This window comes from Ovis aries, chromosome 5 (genome assembly GCF_016772045.2).
Source record: "Ovis aries strain OAR_USU_Benz2616 breed Rambouillet chromosome 5, ARS-UI_Ramb_v3.0, whole genome shotgun sequence".
Lineage (NCBI taxonomy): Eukaryota > Metazoa > Chordata > Mammalia > Artiodactyla > Bovidae > Ovis > Ovis aries.
Window position 1 is genome coordinate 99,524,750 of NC_056058.1, and position 21,378 is coordinate 99,546,127.

Genomic DNA, 21,378 nt, shown 5'->3' on the forward strand with positions numbered 1-21,378 from the left:
TGGACCTTTGTTGGCAGAGTAATAGCTCTGCTTTGTAATGTGCTGTCTAGGTTTGTCATGGCTTTTCTTCCAAAGAGCAAGCGTCTTTTAATTTCATGGCTGCAGTCACCATCTGCAGTGATTTTGGAGCCCAAAAAAATAAAGCACAGTACAGTTACATTTAATATAGAGCTGGAACTTTGAAATGAGAGCATCTTGGGTTCAAATCTCAATTCTCCTACTTGCTAGGTGTGATAAACATTGGTCTGTTTCCTCGTCTATAAAATGGGGCTACTAATCCTGCCTGCTTGGGCCAACAGGAAGAGTAAGGGAGGGGGTGTAAGTAATATGGCTGGTTCAGTGCCTGGCACATAGAAGTACTTAAAAAGTGGTAACTATTATCATTACTCATTTATTAATATGATATTTGTTAACCACCCACTATGTATCAAGGGCATTCTTAGGCACTGAGAATTTGATGTGAATAAAACACTTATACTTCTGCTCTTGTAGACTTTATAGCCTCTCTAATCTGATGATAGAGAGGGGTAGGGTCAGAGTGGGGAGTGAGGGTGATGCCTGGATATTGTGATGCTATTTTTCAGACTGGTTCCTTTTAAATATTGCTTCTATTTAGCTTCTGCATTAAAATGAAAGTGTCAGTTGCTCAGTCGTGTCCAACTCTTTGCAACCCTGTGGACCGTGGCTCCCCTGTCCATTGGATTCTCCAGGCAAGAATACTGGTCCTCTGTCCACGGAATTCTCTAGGCAAGAGTACTGGGGTGGGTTGCCATTTCCTTCTCCAGGGGATCTTCCCATCCCAAGGGTTGAATCCAGGTCTCCCTATTGCAGGCGGATTCTTTACCTTCTGAGAATTATCCTTCCTACTGGGCTTCCCAGGTGGTGCTAGTGGTAAAGAACCCACTTGCCAGTGCAGCATAGGTAAGAGACTCGGGTTCAATCCCTGGGTCAGGAAGATCCCTTGGAGGAGGGCATGGCAACCCATTCCAGTAATCTTGCCTGGAGAATCCCATAGACAGAGGAGCCCTATGGGCTACAGTCCATAGGGTCACAAACAGTCACACACAATGAGCAGGCATGCAGGCATCCTTCTAATTACTGTGTTAATGTATACCCTGCATTGCAGGCAGATTCATTACCATCTGAGCCACCTGGGGGATTCCCTGGTTGACGTATATCCATTGCACTAAAATTCACATAGGATTTGTCTTAATTGGGAAGTATGTGCTGTGGGTTTATAAAGCAGTTGATGAAATTGAATTCCTGATTCATGCTGGATGCAGTTTTGAAAAATAAAGACATATCATATATGTCATTGATTTTATAAGTGTTTCTTAAAGAAGCTTCTAACTTTGGATTCATTTTCCTGTGATTCTCTTTAATACTTAATGCATTGAAATTGAAATTGAAGACCATACAGACTTAACTTTAGGGCATGACAATTGTGTTAAAAAAATTTTTTTTCAGACAAAGGTAGAAATGATTTATCAGTTCTGATTTTCCCTAAATAACCTTGGATTTTAACTAGCGTTTAACAGATAGAACCAGAGGAGTACTTTAACAGTCATTTGTGCTTTATTAGTATAATTCAAGATGACAGGCTAGCGCTTTTCAGAGCTTGGCATAGTCTGGAAATATTCATGCCATCTGAATGGTTCCCCATGGATTAGAGGTGAAAAAGTTCTACAGCAAAGATCCAAGAATCCAGAGTAGTTTTATTTTCAAATGTTAATTCTTATCATTTTTCCTATGAATACTAAGAAACCACTAGGGAGCTATGAGAATCTTTTTACAATTAATTGGTCTAATCTAGAGGCGCCTTTAGGAGAAGCCCCTAGAATTATAAGAATAAGAAACCTGGTCGATGAGGCCTGAAATTACAGCAGCCATTGATCAAGGGTTACTTTGCTTCCTAACCTTAATACCCTTCTTCTTCTTAATAAGAATTGTAAAAATTCTCACTAGTTTTATAGGACCCTTTTTGGAAAGTCCACATATGCAATACTATCTTTATCTTGTTGGTCATTTTATTAATATGTAGAGAAAGTGTGATAACTGTTTTCATTTAAAATGAGAAATGTAAATTTGACCATGAAAAGGTGCAGAGTTTATCCAAACGTTCTGTTACTCTTTTATGTTATCCATTGCAGGGCTCATTTCTCTTGGCCTCTTGTTTTTCCTCTTCACTTAGTCCTCTCACACATTAAGTTTTAGAATGAATTTCACTGTCCCCAAGCCCTCCAGTGAGACATTCTTTACTCAACCTTGAATTATATATAATTTTTAAAAAATCATAAAATAGGATTTTAAACTCAAATCAAAGTTTGCTTTTGGAGCTCTTCTTTTACCAGACCTGAAAAGACCATGAAATATAAAATCATTGTCATTTTGCAAACAAGTCAGAAGAATTTATTTTATCTAAAATCGATGTCAGGATTACATACTCAAATTGCAACTTAGTTCGGGTACGATAGTAATCATCAAAGCTGATCTTTATAATACCATGAAGTCTCTGCGCATAAGTCAGTCTCATAACTAGAGATATAAAGGAGGGTGACAGACAGAGCTTTGAGTCATGATGTAGCTGTGTGACCTTTTGACAGTTACTTAAACTCTCTGAGCTTTTTCAGCTGTAAAGTATAACCTACCTGGAATGTTCTTATGAGAGTATGAGCTGCTTGGTACAAAATACCAGGCAGATGATAATTCAGAATTGCTTTTTCATATCTTAGTTAACTTTTCAACTAAAGATTTTTTAAATGTTATACTTGACAATACAATAAAACTTAGGCCAATTCAATGATCTATGTGTTTGTATATAAAAAGTTAAAAATTGACTTAGAAATGAAATTCTCCAGACATTTTGTGAATATTTACTAAATGCCTTGCAAGGCTGCAGGTGCTGGGAGTACAGGGTGACAGAGAGGAACAAAACCTCAAAGTCTACACAGTCTGGTTGGAGAGGAGATAAGCAAGCCGATACTTAGGAGGCCTGCTGTCCTTAAAGAATGCAAGTTGGCGGGATTCTCATCAGCGGAAGTGTCCTTGAGGAGGAATAGTTTAATTGAATCTTGGATGAGAAAATGAGTACAAGATTGTTAGGCAGAGAGTTGGGGAAGGGGTTTTCCCAGAAGAGAGAACAGTGGGGGAGAGAGATTAGAAACTACCAGAAACTTGGCATGACTGAAAAGGGTTTTGTTTCCCCCCCCACCCCCCCCCCACCCCCGCCACTGATATAACAAGGGCCCAGATCATAAAAGCCTCCTGTGTTATGCTACAATGTTAATTTTAATTTTGGTGTTATTTTTGGGAAGCATGTGAAAGAATTTATGCCAGCAAATGACTTTAATCAAACACATAGCTTAGATATCTTTGACTTCGCTTAGAAAACTTTACTAAACCAGTTTTTTCTGGTATATTTCATTCTAGTTCTTTCTAGTCATACACTGACCTGACTTTCATATCAGAGGAAACAATTATCTTGTTTAACCTGAGACTAGCATCACATGGATGTTAGGCACTTGCATATTTATGACCTTTCTTGAAAACTGTGAAAATTGCCATGCAGATCTTTAAATTTTAGTAGCTCCCAGCAGTGAAATACCAAGTACACCACATCTGACAATCTCATTTCTTAATCTATTATAGCGTGAGGCCACGGAGGGAAATTCTGCTCTTGGGTACCATCCAACACCCCAAGCATTTTAGCACAGTTGGCACAAGGCTGTCACAGACACTTGTCCCAATGCACGTCTCACGTGGTGAGGCTGCTTCATCATAAGTATATTGTTCTTGACAGTGAACAGTAAGAAACCACTGGTGGACGTGTTTTACACTGCACGTCACCCAGTTTCTTTCTGCAGCCTGATTTAGAGACGCAAGAACATTTGCTCAACATAGCCTTATGGAGACGTCCTGGTTCTGTGGCCTTGATTCAGACAAGTAACAGTCGTCTGCATGTACTGCCTGTCCTCTGCCCCCACTTCTGGCTGTAAGCAGGAAGCACATTAGGAATCTCAGCCACTGAGGATGGCTTGGGTGTTCTCTGGGATTCTAGGCTTAGTTTCTAACCTGTTTAGGAAACCTTCACTTCCCTTCCAGGCCATAGGCAGTGCAGTTTTTCTCCTGTGTGAGCCAACCTCCCAGCCAAGAAGCATTTTCCTCGTCCTTGTCCTTGACAGTCCTCGGATCTGCCTAAATTCCTGACTCTGACCTTGCTTGGTGCCAGTTTCTCAAGACACAAATCTATAAAAGCAACATGAAAGTATCACGTAACAGTGTTTTGAACAAGTCAAATTATATAACAGAACCAACTAAGAGATGTCATGTCATGGGGAAAAAATGTGTGGTTTGGAGTCAGACAGCCTGCCATTTGTGAAATTGGATCTCCCAGATAGATACCAACGTGCTGGTTACTGCGCTGGGTGTCTTACACGTGTCACCGCCACAGCGCATCAGGGAGGTTTCCACGCAGAAACCAGGCCTTTGAGGGCTGGTGCGCGTGTCCCGGGTACATGCCTTTTACGGGGAGGCTGTGGGATTCAGCTCCAGATACATCTTTCTGCCTGTGCTTCTTTGACCATGCAATGCTGTCTCTCAAAAGTGTCTTTAGATAAGTGAATGTTTTATTAAGTAATGCATTACCCTGGTATAGTGCTTTGAGGTTTATGAAGTACTTTCATTTATGTATCATTTGATTTACAGAACAATTCTGGGGTAAGTATAACGATCCCTGTTTCACAAGACAGAAAACTGAGGCTCTGTAAGGTTAAGTGATTTGAAGCAATTTATAAATGGCAAAACCAGTATTCATAAACTTTAGAAAAAGCCACAAGAACTGTCGGTGGGGTGTACTTGCATCGTTCCCCCTGCTAAGGGTAGACATTGTGTCCTGCTTGTTACTGTGGCCAAAGGCCTATTAATTACACTGATCCCCGAATGGGAAGTGCGTATGTTGTTTAAGTCCAGTTCCAGATTTCCACTGCGTTAGCTTTGGTTTACACACTCTTCGTGTAATGCTTACTTTTCTACCTGAGTACCTCGAGTACATTCCAAGGATGGACATACTGAATATATATCTGCCTCACAGGACTGTTTCACATTGGGCGACTAACAAACAAATTTTCCTTTATATGTGCTTGTTTTCACATATAAAACTGTTCTTTGCTCCAGCCTTCATTACGATCGTAAAGCTGATGTGGCTATGATGATGGTGTATTGATGGTGTATAATGATGGTGTATTGTACTTTTCTTGACCTTAGTTACAAATACCTTCCTCTCCCCGCTCCTCCCGTGGGGAGAGATCTATGCATTTTAGTAGCTGACTCTTTCTTTACAGTTACTTTGTTTTCTTCTTCAGGTTTTGTGATGAAGGCACCTGTACAGATAAAGCCAATATTCTCTATGCCTGGGCAAGAAATGCTCCCCCAACGAGACTCCCCAAAGGTAAACCTGAGGCCTCTTGGATATTCTTATATTAAGCTGCTTAGTTTTTTATTCCAAAGTATTTTTTGTTATATGTTCTTTCCAACAGCTGTTGGCCATGTTCTGTGTTGTAATTTCACACTAAAAAAGTACCCTTACTACCTGCTTTGTATTGAATAGGTTTCATTTAGGTAGTTATTCTTCCTCTGCCTCTCTTTGGTAAGTAATTTGCTCACACAACAGTTTAGATAGAATTAGAAAATAGCTGAGTATACCTCAAATCACCTTTGGCCGGAGGCACATTGGTTCTTGACAGCAGGAGCATTCCGTGAGCCAGGAGAGCCAGGAATTAAGTAAATCGCCATTTCAGCAAACAGATTTTTTTTTTAAATAGTTCTGGAGCCTGGCTATTTAATGTGATGCCAAATCTCAGCTGGCTCTCTGAGTTCCCCTCTAAACTGTTCATAGCATCCAGGATGTGAGAGATTTACCAGAGTCCCCTTTGTTACTGAGATCTCTCTTAGGATCAGAGTGAATGTGCAGTCCTGATACCAGAAGGACTGCCGTGGTTCAGGGATGGAGGGGTAGCATCTTGCAGTGCCTCCCTAACTGCTGCCTGCACTAATTTTTAATTTCTTAAATCTTTTTAGACAGCTTTAAAGGTTGCCTTCTATTTATAGTTAGTACAAAATATTGCCTAAATTCCTCTTGTCATGTAAGGCTTGAGCCTTGAGCCTCTCTGCAGCCCTACATTTTGATGTCTGTTTTGCTTTACTTCAAATGAGTGCTAGAATCTTCTCTAGAGTTTTTTCAAGCTGCTGCTGCTGCTGCTGCTGCTAAGTGGCTTCAGTCATGTCTGACTCTGCGTGACCCCATAGACGGCAGCCCACCAGGCTCCCCCGTCACTGGGATTCTCCAGGCAAGAACACTGGAGTGGGTTGCCATTTCCTTCTCCAGTGCAGGAAAGTGAAAAGTGAAAGTCAAGTCACACAGTCATGTCCAACTCTTAGCGACCCCATGGACTGCAGCCCACCAGGCTCCTCTGTCCATGGTATTTTCCAGGCAAGAGCACTGGAGTGGGGTGCCATTGCCTTCTCTGTTTTCCAGGCAGCCACTACCAAACAAAGTTCAGAAACTAATAGGTAGGTTTGTCATAAATTTGTTGATGTTTTTAAGATACATTAGCAGAGAAGGTAAGACTTTTTTCTCTCTATCTGTAAATATTTTCTCTGCAGAGTTTTTTGGTTTTGGTTTTGGGTTTTTTTTTTAGCTTACTAGCAAACTCTGCTAATAAGACTCTTAAGAACCCTTCAGATTCCAATAATTTATTGACATTGTAATCTAGTAAGTAGTTGGTTTCTTCAGTGATATTTTTGCACAAAAATACAAATATTTTTGTTTTCACATGGGAAAAAAACAATTCCCCTGAGATGATCTTAAGAAGTCTAATTCCCTGTATTCAATCAAAGTAAAAATGGATATGTAAGTAAGTGAGAGTCACTCAGTCCTGTCCAACTCTTTGCGACCCCATGGACTGTAGCCCACCAGGCTTCTCTGTCCTTGGAATTCTCCAGGCCAGAACACTGGAGTAGGTAGCCATTCCCTTCTCCAGGGGATCTTCCCAACCTGGGAATCGAACTGGGGTCTCCTGCATTGCAGTCTGTTTCTTTACCAGCTGAGCCACCAGGGAAGCCCAAAAATGTGTATAAGTATATGCAAAACAAAGTGAAATAATAGGTTTGTGCGTGTCTGTTACGTAATCAGCAAGGACAGAATTTCGTTTTCTTTGTTTTGTTTCTTGAAAAATGAATGAGTTGTCCTCTTAAAGTATAAGTGATTACACTAGTTCTGAAGTAGAGACTACAAATAGACTTCCGTCAGAGTTTTGAGGAGAAATAATAGATTACATCAGAGATTTTCATTGAACAGCTGGTTTATTGTTATTTTCATCTAACTGCATATGTTACATACTATTTTCTTTCCATTTGGATTTCATAGATCAGTAACCTTTGACTAGCTCTATTTTAGAGTTCCATTTCTAAAATACAAATTTATCTTCTTTTGAAAATCTTCAGGTGTTGGATTCAGAGTTGGAGGAGAGACTGGAAGCAAATACTTTGTACTCCAGGTACACTATGGGGATATTAGTGCTTTTAGAGGTAAGTTTTGAAATGTTGAAACTAAGCTCAACTTTCATTACTATATTGTTTAAACTATATGCATTAACTATTACCTATGTAATAAAATGAAGAATTAACTATACCCTCTTCCCACTAGGAAAGTGTCTAGTGCAGCCTAGAAGCTGCTTCTGTGTCCTGGAATTTGGGACTATTGGAGTGAAAAGTGTTAGTCAGTCACTCAGTCATGTTTGACTCTGCTGCTCTGTGGACTGGGGACCTCCAGGCTGGAATAGTGGAGTGGGTTGCTATTTCCTTCTCCTTGGGATCTTCCCAACCCTGCAACTCTGCATTGCAGGCAGTCTTTACCGTTTGAACCACCAGACATGAGTTTTATTCGAAAGTTACAGTCTCTTACACACATTTTCTCTCATTCATCCTACTGTGCTTTCTCTTACACTGACTTTAGGGTTCTCTTCCTTTCCAGAGTATTATCTTATCCACTGTTTCCTACTAAGAGGTTCCTTCTAAGCAGCAGCATCAGAAAGAATAGAGACTAGTAATTAATTTCTGTTCCTAGAAGCAAGTCACTGGAGAGTCACTGGGTTTCGTGATGGCAGGGAAGTTCTCAGACACGCGGGTTCACGTCAGTGCTGTCTGTAATCCACACTTGTCTCTTATCTGTTGTCAACTCCACTGATGTTCAGACCCCTCCCCGTCCACAGAGGCTTCTGAATATTGCCTGGGACTCTTGTTGGTCCACCTGTATGACTAGGCACTTTGCTCGAGTGCTCCTTTTCTTACCATAGACTCTTTAACCTGAGGATGGGGCCCTGTTGCCAAGGCAGCCGAGACCGTAATTATCACTCCTTCTGCTGCATTTAATCAAACTCCAGCTGCATTCCAGGTTCACACTTTGGTGTTCACAGGAGTGCAAACATTAAGCAGTCTTCTTGGCATGTCAGCCTTCCCCTTGCCTTGCCGACGTACGTGTTTTCTCGAGTTCTCTAATTCAACATTGTGTTTCTACTAACTAACCTCATACATTCTGCTCTCTGGATACATTAGCTTTCTATCCATCAATGAAGTGTAGAAGTACTGTGTCCACCTCCGCCTATGAAACACCCCGAAGGCCTTTACTGAGAGAGCACCCCGTGGTGAGGGTGTCCACAGGTTCTCAGCATCAGGGCTGGGACAATAAATATAGTCTTCCTCTGGAAAAGGATGTTGGAAAGAATAAATTTAAATCAACTATGTGCTTCAGTTAAAATTTTTAGAAAGAATAAATTTATATAATAAAATTATAATTAGTATTGCCATCAGATGTATTATCAATTAAACAAGCTCCTGTGGACCAGCTCATGAGCCTAACTTCCAAGTAAAACCTGTTTTATATTTAAAGTATGCTGTGAGTTATATATAAATAGCTTTCCATTTTTGGAACAGAACCTAAAATCTTATGTTGTTAATTATAGCACTGAGCCAAGGTTTTGTTGAAAACAGAGGAATAAATAATGTTCGTGTTTAAGGAACAAAGACACAAATTTACTGCTCTAAAATTTGCCATGTGGGTATCAGGGGAACAGGCTGATTCTAAGACTGCTGACTTCCAAAGCATTGACAAGACTATTATTTTCCCAAAGAAATAGGGAGGGCTTTCCCCAGTCACCACAACTAGAGTAGTTGGTCATACCCCACAGCCCTCCAACCTCAAATCTATCCTCTATAGAACTCTAGACTTCCAGCCTAATTCCTCTGAACTTCGTAGTACTTCCTTATAGATACTGCACTGATACCCCCAGGGCAAAGGGAAAATACATCATATACTAGTTTTCAAAACATATTACTATAATAATTTAATTTAACTTATTACTGATGAAGAATTACTTTTGTTTTGTAATTTATGTTCAATTTGGTATCATGAAAAAGTACTGATGTTTAATTTATAAATATATCATCATTATTTACTATAAGGGACTGGAAACTTTTATATTGGTTTTTCATTTTTCACTTTTCTGAGAAACGTTTTTCAAAGAGATAGTACATATGAGGTAGGAAGATTACTGGTCCTATAACTTACAGATCTTATAATAATGTAATAGAAATGTAAACAAAAAATTTCACCCATGTAATTCAGTCAGTAGCATTAGATACTATCTTGTGCCTTAAGCTATACATGGATGGCTTAGAATAGCAAGTAAACAACATGAGAAAATATCAAATCTCACTAAAATAACAAGGGAGCATTTTGCGTTTATACTTAATTGGGTGTGAGTGCAGATTGAGTTATGAAACCCAGGGCTGCCAGGGTTTAGATGAATATGCTACAGTTTGGGGAACTCTGTGAATTAGTGCAGTGTTTTGGAAGGCAGCTTTATCATATTGTATACATTTTATATAAAACATTAAAATCTTGCTCTAGGCTTCTGTCTTCAACTAAAGGAGGGGTTTTGTTGGATTTTTTTGGTTTTGTTTTCTAAGGAGCTACCTACCCACAGTTATTTATATACCATTAACTAGTAATATGAAAACCTGGAAAGTTGATGAAAGACCCTTAATAGGGGACTAATTAAATAAATGGTATAACAACAAAAATAGCAACTCATAAATTTTTATACAGACTACGTAAAGCCATAAATATGCTTGTATGTTTTCAACGGTTATAAGGAACAGGGAATAAAAGGAAGCCATCAGTAAGCTGAAAGACAGGATTGTGTGATTTTTTTTCCCTTTACAATGTTATGATTATCTTCATGTTTTTAAATTCTTCTCATATAAACACTGTGTTAAGTATCTGCCAGTTAGCACACTATACTTCTACTCATACCCTCCTAATTAAAGTGTTAAAGTAAATCTCTATGTGCCTGATTAACTATAAGAAGTGACTTATACTTTAAGAAGATTCTATATAGTGATCTCACAGTTAGCCAGATGAATCTAGAAGTGGAATTGTAGCATCATATCTTTTAATAATTAAAAATGAATTATATATGTTCTGTATATGTATACATATATACGTAATCATCTTAGTGAAGATTCAAACTTTATGTTAAAACTATTAATGATATTTTTTAGGATATAAATTATAAATCAAAAGCAGATTAGCACCACAAGGAAATCACTGCACTCTGCCGAAAAGTGAGAAAATGTTTGGTTTAAGCGTATGAGCATTTTTCTACACAAGGAAGGTCTTGGAGACTTGGGAAGCCTGTGTGTGTTAGTCACTCAGTCGTGCCTGACTCTTTGCGACACCATGGGCTGCAATCCACCAGGTTCCTCTGTCCATGAGATTTTCCAGGAAAGGATACTGGAGTGGGTTGCCATTTCCTTCTCCAGGGGATCTTCCCAAGGGATCGAACCCGGGTCTCCTGCACTGCAGGCAGATTCTTTACCGACTGAGCTACAACACAAGGAAGGTTTTAGAGACTTGGGAAGCCTAGGACATGTCTTTAATCATGCATCAACAGTGAAGGTAAAATGTCTTCTGATGTTTGTTGGAGAACATGCCTTGAAGCCAGCTGGGTGCGTCTTGGATTGGGATGTCTAGTAGTGGGGAAAGATTGATCTGCGGGATCGCCTGAAATATTTGTTTTGGTTTGGTTTTTTGTTTTAGAAGTAGAGCAGAATGTGACGCTGTAAAAGCAACAGTTAAAAGGGCCCAACTTCATTAGATGCTACGCCAGTCTTATGTCAGATCTGGGCTAGTGTGGGGTATGCTGATCTTCCTGCCCCGAGGAGTCTAGTACATTCTCGAAGGAGAGACCAGCGCAGGAGCAGGACGTTTTTAGGCAGAAGTAGAAATGCATCCCAGACACAGGGGCTGTGGGGTGGCCAGCGGGCAGGTCTGCCTGGAAGGGCAGGGGGATGGTGTCTGGGAAAGACTTCTTAGAAGATGGAGCCTTTGCAAGGATTCACACTGCGGATGGGGACTGCAGCCATGAAACTAAAAGACGCTTGCTCCTAGGAAGGAAAGTTATGACCAACCTAGACAGCAAATTAAAAAGCAGAGACATTACTTTACAACAAAGGTCCGTCTAGTCAAGGCTATGGTTTTTCCAGTGGTCATGTATGGCTGTGAGAGTTGGACTGTGAAGAAAGCTGAGTGCTGAAGAGTTGCTGCTTTTGAACTGTGGTGTTGGAGAAGGCTCTTGAGAGTCCCTTGGTCTACAAGGAGACCCAACCAGTCCATCCTAGAGGAGATCAGTCCTGGGTGTTCATTGGAAGGGCTGATGCTGAAACTGAAACTCCAGTACTTTGGCCACCTCATGTGAAGAGCTGACTCATTGGAAAAGACCCTGATGCTGGGAAAGATTGAAGGTGGGAGGAGAAGGGGACAACAGAGGATGAGATGGTTGGATGGCATCACTGACTCAATGGACATGAATTTGAGTAAACTCTGGGAGCTGGTGATGGACAGGGAGGCTTGGCGTGCTGCGGTCCATGGGTCTCAAACAGTTGGACACAACTGAGCAACTGAACTAAACTGAACTGACATGGTAATCAGGAGCCTACAGTCAGGTGGGGGCTGGGAGGAGATGTGTTCCAGATGGAGTAAAAGTGTGTGCATGGATTTGGGGTGAGGAGCCTCAGGCCCACCAGGAACTCTTGGCAACAGCCTTACTGGAGTGTGAAATGCCAAGGGACAAGTGGCAAGAAATGAGGAGATGGCTGATAGGTGGGGACCGGACCACACAGATCCTGTTAGGGCTGTTCTGAAACCACTCAGCGTGCTTCCCAGTGGTAACCTGATCAGATTTTCACTTGGGTCCTGGGCTTGAGTGCATGACAAAGCCCCCAGCCTTACGAAGAAAGATTGGGGCGTTAGGAGGCCAGGGCGGGCCTGGATGGGGCTCTGGAAGGCTAGAATGAGTTTTTTTTTTTTTAATGTAAGCTTTAATTTTTTTTTTTTTTTTAGAAAGTTATGTTCTGTAGAAAACAGAATGTAACCCCATTAGAACAAGCATAGTCTTTGGTTACGTGATCAAACTCTAAGACCAGATGGCCTGCTCATTTGGCACTTGCTCATTTTATTATCCTCACCGAGTTTCTAAACCTCTCTGCTTTCCTCATCTGTAAAGTGGGATCATGGCTTCTGACTGAAGCTATCTGGTAAGCAATGCGTGTTGGCCGCTCTCATAGTTTCTATAACAGGCTTTAAGGTGAGATAAATTCCCCTAAAGGCCACCTTTTGTCCTGGTTACCCATAATATAAAGAATATGTGGGTTACTCTTCAAGGGTGTCAGCATTTCTTATTATATTTAGATGCAGAACTGTGTTTATGTTGGTCACAGTGCCAGTGGAGGTTTCCTAGCGGGGCCCGCTTCCTGCTCCCCACAGGAGCTCAGTCGTACAGAGGTAATCTACAAGACCAAGTCCCCTGCCCTTAAGGAAATTAGAATAGCGGAAACTAGAGATTCCTCCTGGTCCTCTTTCTTTCTTTAGTTTTTTCACTGCCAAATTTTTTCTAAATAACGTCTTATTCCAACAGAGAAAATTCTCCTGAGATTGTTGCAGAAACTTGCCACTTTTCTTCTAGATGTTTTGGCCCAAGGGAATCTTAAGAGACCTGGGCCTCTTCTTTGCAGAGTTTCTGACATTAGCTTACTAGTCTCCAACAATAACTCTTCATTTCTCAAATCAGAAAACTCTTGCACTGACCAGCTCAAGTTGGAGCTGATATAAAAAGGAGGCAAGAATTTATTCTCAGGTGCCTTAACTCTGACTGTCTTTGACTTGACAGAATTTCCAAGCTATAAACTGTTTGTCCCTAAGTGCTTGGTGCCTATAAGAAAACTGACAGGTATTATCAGGGATAGAGACCACACACACACACACACACACACACACACACACACACACACACCCAGAGCTTGCTTCTACCCCTTCCTTACAAACCTCAAAGTGCACCTATGTTTTAGCATTTTCCTGGGAGCACAGCAGAAAGGTTCATTTTCCTTAGAGTGTTTAATGCTTATTTTCTAAATGAGGTGAATGAAGCCTAGGGCTCCTGTTTTCAATGCTCCATTATATAAGAGGGAGCTCTGAGAAGTTTCATCTCCAAATATCTGAGGTTATATTAATAAAAATTACAAAATCCTAGCTGGAACCCTTAAAAAACAAAGCATTTTTGGTAACCAAGCTTTCTAGAAAAATAAGATTTTAACACTGTAAGTACCATAACCTTGAAACATTTTGGACAGAAATATTTCCCAAATATATTATGCATCTCATCAAAGTGAAACAGGTGGCAGATGTTATGTACCTGATGCTCTGCCCAACACAGCAGACTGGCAATAAATGTTAGTTTATTCTTATCCTTTGGGGGGGTATCATAATTCGGGGCTATCATTCTGGATATCAACTACTGTACAATAATTTCCTCCCACATTTTAGGAGTAGACACAGATTTTTCGTGTTACTGGGCTTCCTGCCTTCTTCTGTCTGTTTCTATTCGACGTAGTCTCCTCAGTTGTCAAGCTACCGCTTCAACTCGTTTTGATTCAGACAGAGCAGCGCATGGAGGCGAAGATGAATGAGAAGGAAAGTCTCCCCTCATCTGGTGAGGGCAAATGAAAATAAAACAGTAACTGTGATCCCCGGATCTGGTACAGTCAGTGCAGTAAGAGACGGGGGTGAGAAGCAAACAAGACCACACCTCGTTCAGAAAAAGATTCTGTGTTCCCAGATTGATCTCCTCTAGGCATCCTTCTCTCGCGTTCTAAATTGACGATGTGGAATCTCTGCAGCCAAGTTTTATATAATTGTAAATTTAGAGTAAACAGACTCTGAATTGAAACCCTTAGAGGGCGTTCTTTGAATAAAATCATGGGAACACCGGTGCCTGGACCTGGTAGCCTTCAGATTTGATTTCTTCTTGCCCTCGTGTGTTGTTCCGTCCTGGCTGTGATCCGTTGCCATGTGGCTTCCCTGGTGACTCAGATGGTAAAGAATCCGCCCGCAATGCAGGAGACCCAGATTCAATCCCTGGGTTGGGAAGATCCCCTGGAGAAGGGAATGGCTACCCACTCCAGTATTCTTGATAAAAGTTCCAGGGACAGAGATGAGCCTGGCACGGCCAGTCCATAGCGTCGCAAAGAGCTGGGCACGGCTGCGCGACCAACGCTTGCGCTTTTCTGCGTAGCTCGGTTCCAGACAGGTGGGTGTGATTAGACGTAGGTGTTAGTAGACATGCGTCATGCCTTTTTGAAATGCACACTCTGTGCTCACACACGTGCACACACAGCGGCCTCCTTTTCACCACAACCGAGGCAGTAGCAGAGTGAGCATGAGGTACAGGGGACAGTGGCAGGGAGAAGGGAAAACAGAGGACTCTGGAGGGGTCTGATTCCACGGAGACTCCTGCCGTGTATCCGCCTCTTACAAAACTACTGTTGGCAAGCTGTTGGAAAAAGCTTTGAAATTGTGAGCCCAGGGAAAATCCCTTGCTAATGCATTTTTGAACAAGGCGGAGCGTAGATCAGTGGCAGGGCAGCTGCACTTCAAATTATGTCATTGCAGTAGAACGCTTTTGAACCGTGGTGTTGGAGAAGTCTCGTGAGAGTCCCTTCGACTGCAAGGAGATCCCACCAGTTCATCCTAAAGGAAATCAGTCCTGAATGTTCATTGGAAGGACTGATGCTAAAGCTGAAACTACAGTACTTTGGCCACCTGATGTGAAGAGCTGACTCATTTGAAAAGACCCTGATGCTGGGAAAGATTGAAGGTGGGAGAAGGGGGTGACAGAGGATGAGATGGTTGGATGGCGTCACCAATTCAGTGGACATGGGTTTGAGTAAACTCTGGGAGTTGGTGATGGACAGGGAGGCCTGGCGCTGCAGTCCATGGGGTCACAGAGAGTCGGACATGACTGAGCGATTGAACTGAACTGAGTAGAAGACTACTCTGGCTTCAGTGGAAACACTGAAATGCTCTCGACTCCTGTTTCCTGATTGAGAATCTGCTGGGACTCTGGTGGAAGGCCACTCCCCGTGCTTCCTGCACTGTCTTCTCTCTCAATCTGTTGAAGCAGCTTCCTCCTGCGTCCTTTCCAGGGAGACACACCATGCCTGCTTTTACTCTCTCCCCTGCAAAGTGAGGGTTACTGTGGCTCGGGGTATTTAAACCCACGTATTTTCAAGAGTTCTGGGTGACTTTCCATGTGTAAGAATCTCCCTTGAAATTCCGAATGGGGAGAGGGTGATTAAAGCTTCCCCTCCCCAGGGAGAAGCCTGAAAACTGTTGTCTCTATACCGAAGGAGATGGAGATGACCTCTTTCTAGCATTCAGCCTGGCTTTCTCTAAATAAGACCCTGACATGCACATGTTCCAGCAGTCCCTTCTGATCCCAGTCTGATCCCTTCTGGCATATAGGAGGTTAGTTCTCAACGTGATCTTTTTCCCCAGGGTGCACATGTTTCCAAGTTCAACTCCAGGTACAGCAGCACCCGTGGTTCCAGGAAGGGTGCTCTTGACCTCAGTTTCCCTTTTAACTCTCAACCCTGGGATTCCCATGCCATTCAGCAAGTCTCCTTTCTTCCTTCCCACCTCTCATTTTCTGTTTCTCTAATATTCTTTGAGGTAGGGGCCCAAACTTTCATGCACATGCTTTGGGAAACATGCCATTTGGAATTAGGAACATTAAACCCTTTTGAAAGATATTCAAGCACAGAAATCATATATTACATTATGTCACCTTTGGGAGTCTGAGACCCTGTCCGTAGTCAAATATGCTAAGATTCCTTTAACACAGTGTTCAGGTGGTCACACTGCGAGGGTTAAAGACAGACGTAATAAGTAGCATCACATTCATTCTGATCAGATTTTGCTACCAAATGTTAGCCAGGAAAACTTTAGGCTTCCAGAGCTTTTCAGGCTTCAGAATTGAAAAAAGTTCCAGTAGGGGAAAAGGGGGATTTCCCTGGTGGCTCAGATGGTAAAGCATCTGCCAGCAATGCAGGAGACCTCGGTTCAATCCCTGGGTCAGGAAGATCCCCTGGAGAAGGCAATGGCAACCCACTCCAGTACTCTTGCCTGGAAAATCCCATGGACAGAGGAGCCTGGCGAGCTACGGTACATGGGGTCACAAAGAGTCGGACACGATTGAGTGACTTTACTTACTTTCCAGGGGAGCAAGAAGCCTTAATTAGTTAAAAGACTAACAAGAATTGAAGGACTCTGGATATATCTGAATATTTTGTCATTAAAATAATCTCTCCCAAACTTTATTGTTCATTTTTTGAAAAATACAGAAGACCATTAAAAAGAAAAGTAAAAAGTCACTCACAGTACCTATTTTAAAATATACACATAATATGAAGTGGCATTTGCACATATCTGTATGCTAAAAAGCCATTGAATTATACACTTAAAGGGGTTAATTCTAAGGTATGTAAATTATATCTCGGTAAAACTATTGAAGAGAAGGTATATAGATGAAAAAGAAAAAAATCTATAATACCTTCTTCAATCCCATCTCCTTTTCTACCCCCCAGCCCTACCTACAGGTAACTGCTATTTATATCTGCCGGTTTTCTGTATGCTTATCCCTTTTACATTTCTGTATGCTTATACCTTTTACATTTCTGTATGCACACAGAAACCACAGATATGTGTGTCTGCACTTTTTTTCTTTTTTGGACAAAATTCAGATCGCACTCTGCACAGATCTGCGTCTGCCGTTGTTTTTAACTTAACAGTGTACCCTGGGCGTATTTCTAAGGCAGCACATGTAAGGTGCTTTCATTGTTTATAGTGACTGCCTAATATTCTGTTGGGTAGCTATGTTATCATTTATATATCCTTCTCCCGGCAACCCACTCCAGTACTCTTGCCTAGAAAATTCCATGGATGGAGGAGCCTGGTGGACTACAATCCATGGGGTTGCCAAGAGTAGGACACGACTGAGCGATTTCACTTTTTCCCCATTAAAGACATTTACATACTGAGTTTTTTGTTATCACAAGCAATTCTGAGTTTTGAACGTTAATGTTAGAAATGTTTTAGGTAACCATGTATTGCTACTGCAGGGTAGATTTCTAGAAATGGGATTTTAGGGTTATAGAGTATTGAAACCTTAAGAGATTCCACCAAATTACCTGACAGAAGGATTTTTTTCAATTTACAGTCCATAGTGAATGAGCAGTCCACAGTGAATATCCTTACCTGCACTCAGTTCAGTTCACTCAGTCGTGTCCGGTTCTTTGCATCTTCATGGACTGCAGCATACCCGGCCTCCCTGTCCATCACCAACTCCCGGAGCTTGCTCAAACTCACATTCATCGAGTCGGTGATGCCATCCAACCATCTCACCCTCTGTCGTTCCCTTCTCCTCCTGCCTTCAGTCTTTCCCAGCATCAAGGGTCTTTTTCAATGAGTCAGTTCTTCGCATCAGGTGGCCAAAGTATTGGAGTTTCAGCTTCAGTATCAGTCTTTCCAATGAATATTCAGGACTGATTTCCTTTAGAATGGACCAGTTTGATTTCCTTGCAGTCCAAGGGACTAACCTGCATCTGATGTTTTCATAGTTGAAACATTTTACCCAGTGTTTACTTAAGTCAAGGAACTCTTTTTAATGTTCCATTAAAACAATTAGAATTAGCAAAAAGTTAATAGAATTACCTCTTAAAGTACATAGTACTCTGTGTCAGAATTTCTCAGAATCTTATCTATCGACTACTTGTGCCAGAATCTCCTTGGGGTGCTTTTTAAAATGAAAATTCCTAGTTCCAACCAGACCTACTGAATCAAATGCACAAGAAGTCGAGGACTGGCAGTTGTGTACTGGAACTGTCTCATATTGACCAGAAAGAGGCAGTTGTTAATTTTCAGCTATTTAGTGAGCTCATTGGTAAGTGTGCATGTGTGCTTAGTTGCCCAGCCGTGTCAGGCTCTTGGACACAACAGGCTCCTCTGTTCGTGGGATTCTCCAGGCAAGAATACTGGAGTGGCTTACCCTTCCCTTCTCCAGGTGACCTCCTGACCCAGGGATCAAATCCAGGTCTCCTGCATTGAAGGTGGAGTCTTTACCAGCTGAGCCACCAAGGAAGTCCATTGTTAAGTATAGCTGTGTTGAGAAACAAAGGCAATAAATACTCAAAGATCATCATCCTCTAATTATCTTACTACATTTTACTATTATCTTCACTCTGGTTGGTGTTTATGTCTATTGATCTGTATGGTGGAAATACTATAGAATGGTGTGTGAATGGCTCATCTTTTCCCAGCCCAGTGCTCAGTAATATCCCATTGATAGCTTGAAATCAGTCATGGTGGGAAAATTTACACCATTGAAATTGACAAACGCTACAAACCAGTGCTTCATAAATTATCCTGTTGGTTGTTTAGATTTAAGAAAATAATGAAAACCATGTAGTAGTGCAGATTATTGTGAATAGCCAAAATATTTTACGAAACATTTTTTCAATTCAAAAACTACTATCCAACACTGCAGAGATTTTGCTTACTTTGCTGATGAGCAAGTGCAGTTTCAGCCTGCCTCTTTGTCATTTCAATAAAGCAGGATATCAACAAACGTTCTTATCTGAAGGACTCACTCATCATTTATAACCATAGGTGAGCTAAGAAAAGTTCAGCGAAAATTAAGGAAATAATTCTGTGAAATCCATCTGGTTATATGCAATTTATGATAAATAGTATTATTTGTTTTATTATTTGTATAAGTTGTGTCCTCCACATCTTTTATGTTAATAAAAATTATAATAAATGTGTATTTACACACACATGTATATTTTTTTCAGACAGCCTGTGTGTTATCAGCACACCCCCGAGTTCAGCATTCTGAAATTTTAATGAGCTCCCCAGTTGACTTTTATGCAAACTACAGTTTGACAACTGAGTCTCAAATTTTCCTAGAGGATTAAATTTACTTCTAGGTTTTTTTTTCCCCCTGTACTCCAGGTATGTCAGGGAAATCTCCTGAGGCTTGGGCCATGAGCAGAATAATTTGCATTTATCACAATAAGTATAATTAAATCTCAATTCTCTTAAGAAAAGGGGAGCTCTGAAAGAAGATAATGCATTTAATTACTATTTGGTTATTCTACCACTTTTTCATTTCACTTAGAAATTTGAAGGAGAGTTTATGTTTATTAACATTTTCAGAAAAGTTGGTGTTTGGATTTTAAGATGCCATTCTAGTAATATAGAGAAGACACTTTGAATGCATGTATGACTTTCTTGGCGACATCCCTTCCTATATAGGGATGCAAATGTTCCTTCTTGACACTTAATCAGGATAAACCTTTTCAAAAAAATGAACAAAAATAAGTTATATCCTTCCATTTTTTACATTTTTTTAAATTTTTAAGTGGAATATATGGGGTGTCAGAGACTAGAAAATAAGAGAATGGCAGAGACCATGAGACCAACTGTGAGAGACAAATGATTGGCAAGAAGGTACTGTTCAACCTGCATGAAACTCCATAGCCTGTTAGGCATTTTCAAAAGGGATGAGATTGGATCATGGCTGGAAAGCCATTGTGGAAAGGGAAACCATGACTTTTACTTTCTTCCATAAAGGGTAAAAACCATAGATCTTATATCTTATGTACTAATTCATTTTTAAAACATTTGCTTTTAACACCAGAGACTGAGCCTTTGGGATGGTAGAAGTGTGACTGGAAGAGACGTCTCCATCTAGCTCAGCCCTTCCAGTTTACAGAAATGGAAATCAATACTCAGAAAGGTTAAGTGACTTGCCTGAGGTGGTATAGCTACTAGTCCAGTGGTATTAAAAACTAGAAGAATTTAATTTGTGTTGAATTTCTAATTTGTAGTTTGTCAAAGTTCATGTCCTGACTCCATAAAACAAATAGTGGAGTCAGTCCTTCTTCACGTCCTTTGAACCACTAGGAACAAAGAGGACGTGAACTTTAACAAACTGCAAATTTTAAATTCCGCACAAATCATCCTTGCCCAAGAGAATAAATATGAATAGAGGCTGGAGTGTTCACCTCATCTCATGTATCCCTTCTCACTCTGACATATGAAGGAATCTGCTTCCCTTATGGAGGGGTAATTCTGCACCAGGTTGCTTGATAATCCCTCTGATTTCAGAAGAATTATAATAGGATGTTCTTCATGTCCTTCTGTAAGCGTCATTATACTCAAGCAGCTTGTTGTGAGTCACAGGAATGACTTTAGGACTGTTCAGTACCTCTCAAATGATCCAGACGAAGTCTATTTTCCTGCAATATTTTTTTTTGGCGTTTGTTAGTCTCATCACATAAATGTAAGCTCCCTGATTCTGTAGCTTCCTGAATTTCAATTTTGTTATTCATCTTCAGTTTGGAAGACTAATGGTCCTTATTCATCTCATTCATTCAGTGGAGCACCTGTTTATTTTAATACCTAAATATGGTCATTAAGTTTCAAGACTTGCATTTTCATTCATTTGGTTATGAGAAGATGCAGAAAGCCCTGCAGTATTATTGCTTTTTAAAGAATGTATTTGGAGTGTTCTTTATTCCTTAAAATGTGTTTTTTAAAGCAATGTAATGTTGAACAATATAATATTTAGCTTAAGTGATGTCTTTTAGGAAAAAAAATTTCCCTAATACTATTTAAGCTTTCATATTTTGCCTTTATTTTCTAGTTGTTTTCCAAGACAGGCCTATACTTTGCCTTCATGTACCACTTTGCAGCTCATGCTGTTTTAATCACCCATAATTATTAACACCTTTTTGAACCAGGTCAGGGGTACATAGTCACTAATTAATTTCAATTAAATTAATACCAGATAACCTTTCATTTTTAACCAAAATAAATTAAGAGGAGAAATAAAGTTATTTGCCCATGGGCTCACACCAAAATTAGGA

The 21,378-nt window shown here is 40.7% G+C and overlaps 1 protein-coding gene across 22 annotated transcripts in view; it reads left to right on the top strand.

The window, feature by feature from the left end:
• PAM (peptidylglycine alpha-amidating monooxygenase) overlaps window positions 1-21,378 on the top strand; it is a 321,661-nt gene that overhangs the window by 209,967 nt on the left and 90,316 nt on the right. For all 22 annotated transcript variants that reach the window (XM_060416042.1, XM_060416041.1, XM_042250794.2 and 19 more), the window contains 2 exons: window positions 5,361-5,446; window positions 7,501-7,584. In XM_060416042.1, coding sequence (XP_060272025.1) covers window positions 5,361-5,446; window positions 7,501-7,584 — 170 coding nt within the window. The remainder of the gene's footprint in view (window positions 1-5,360; window positions 5,447-7,500; window positions 7,585-21,378) is intronic.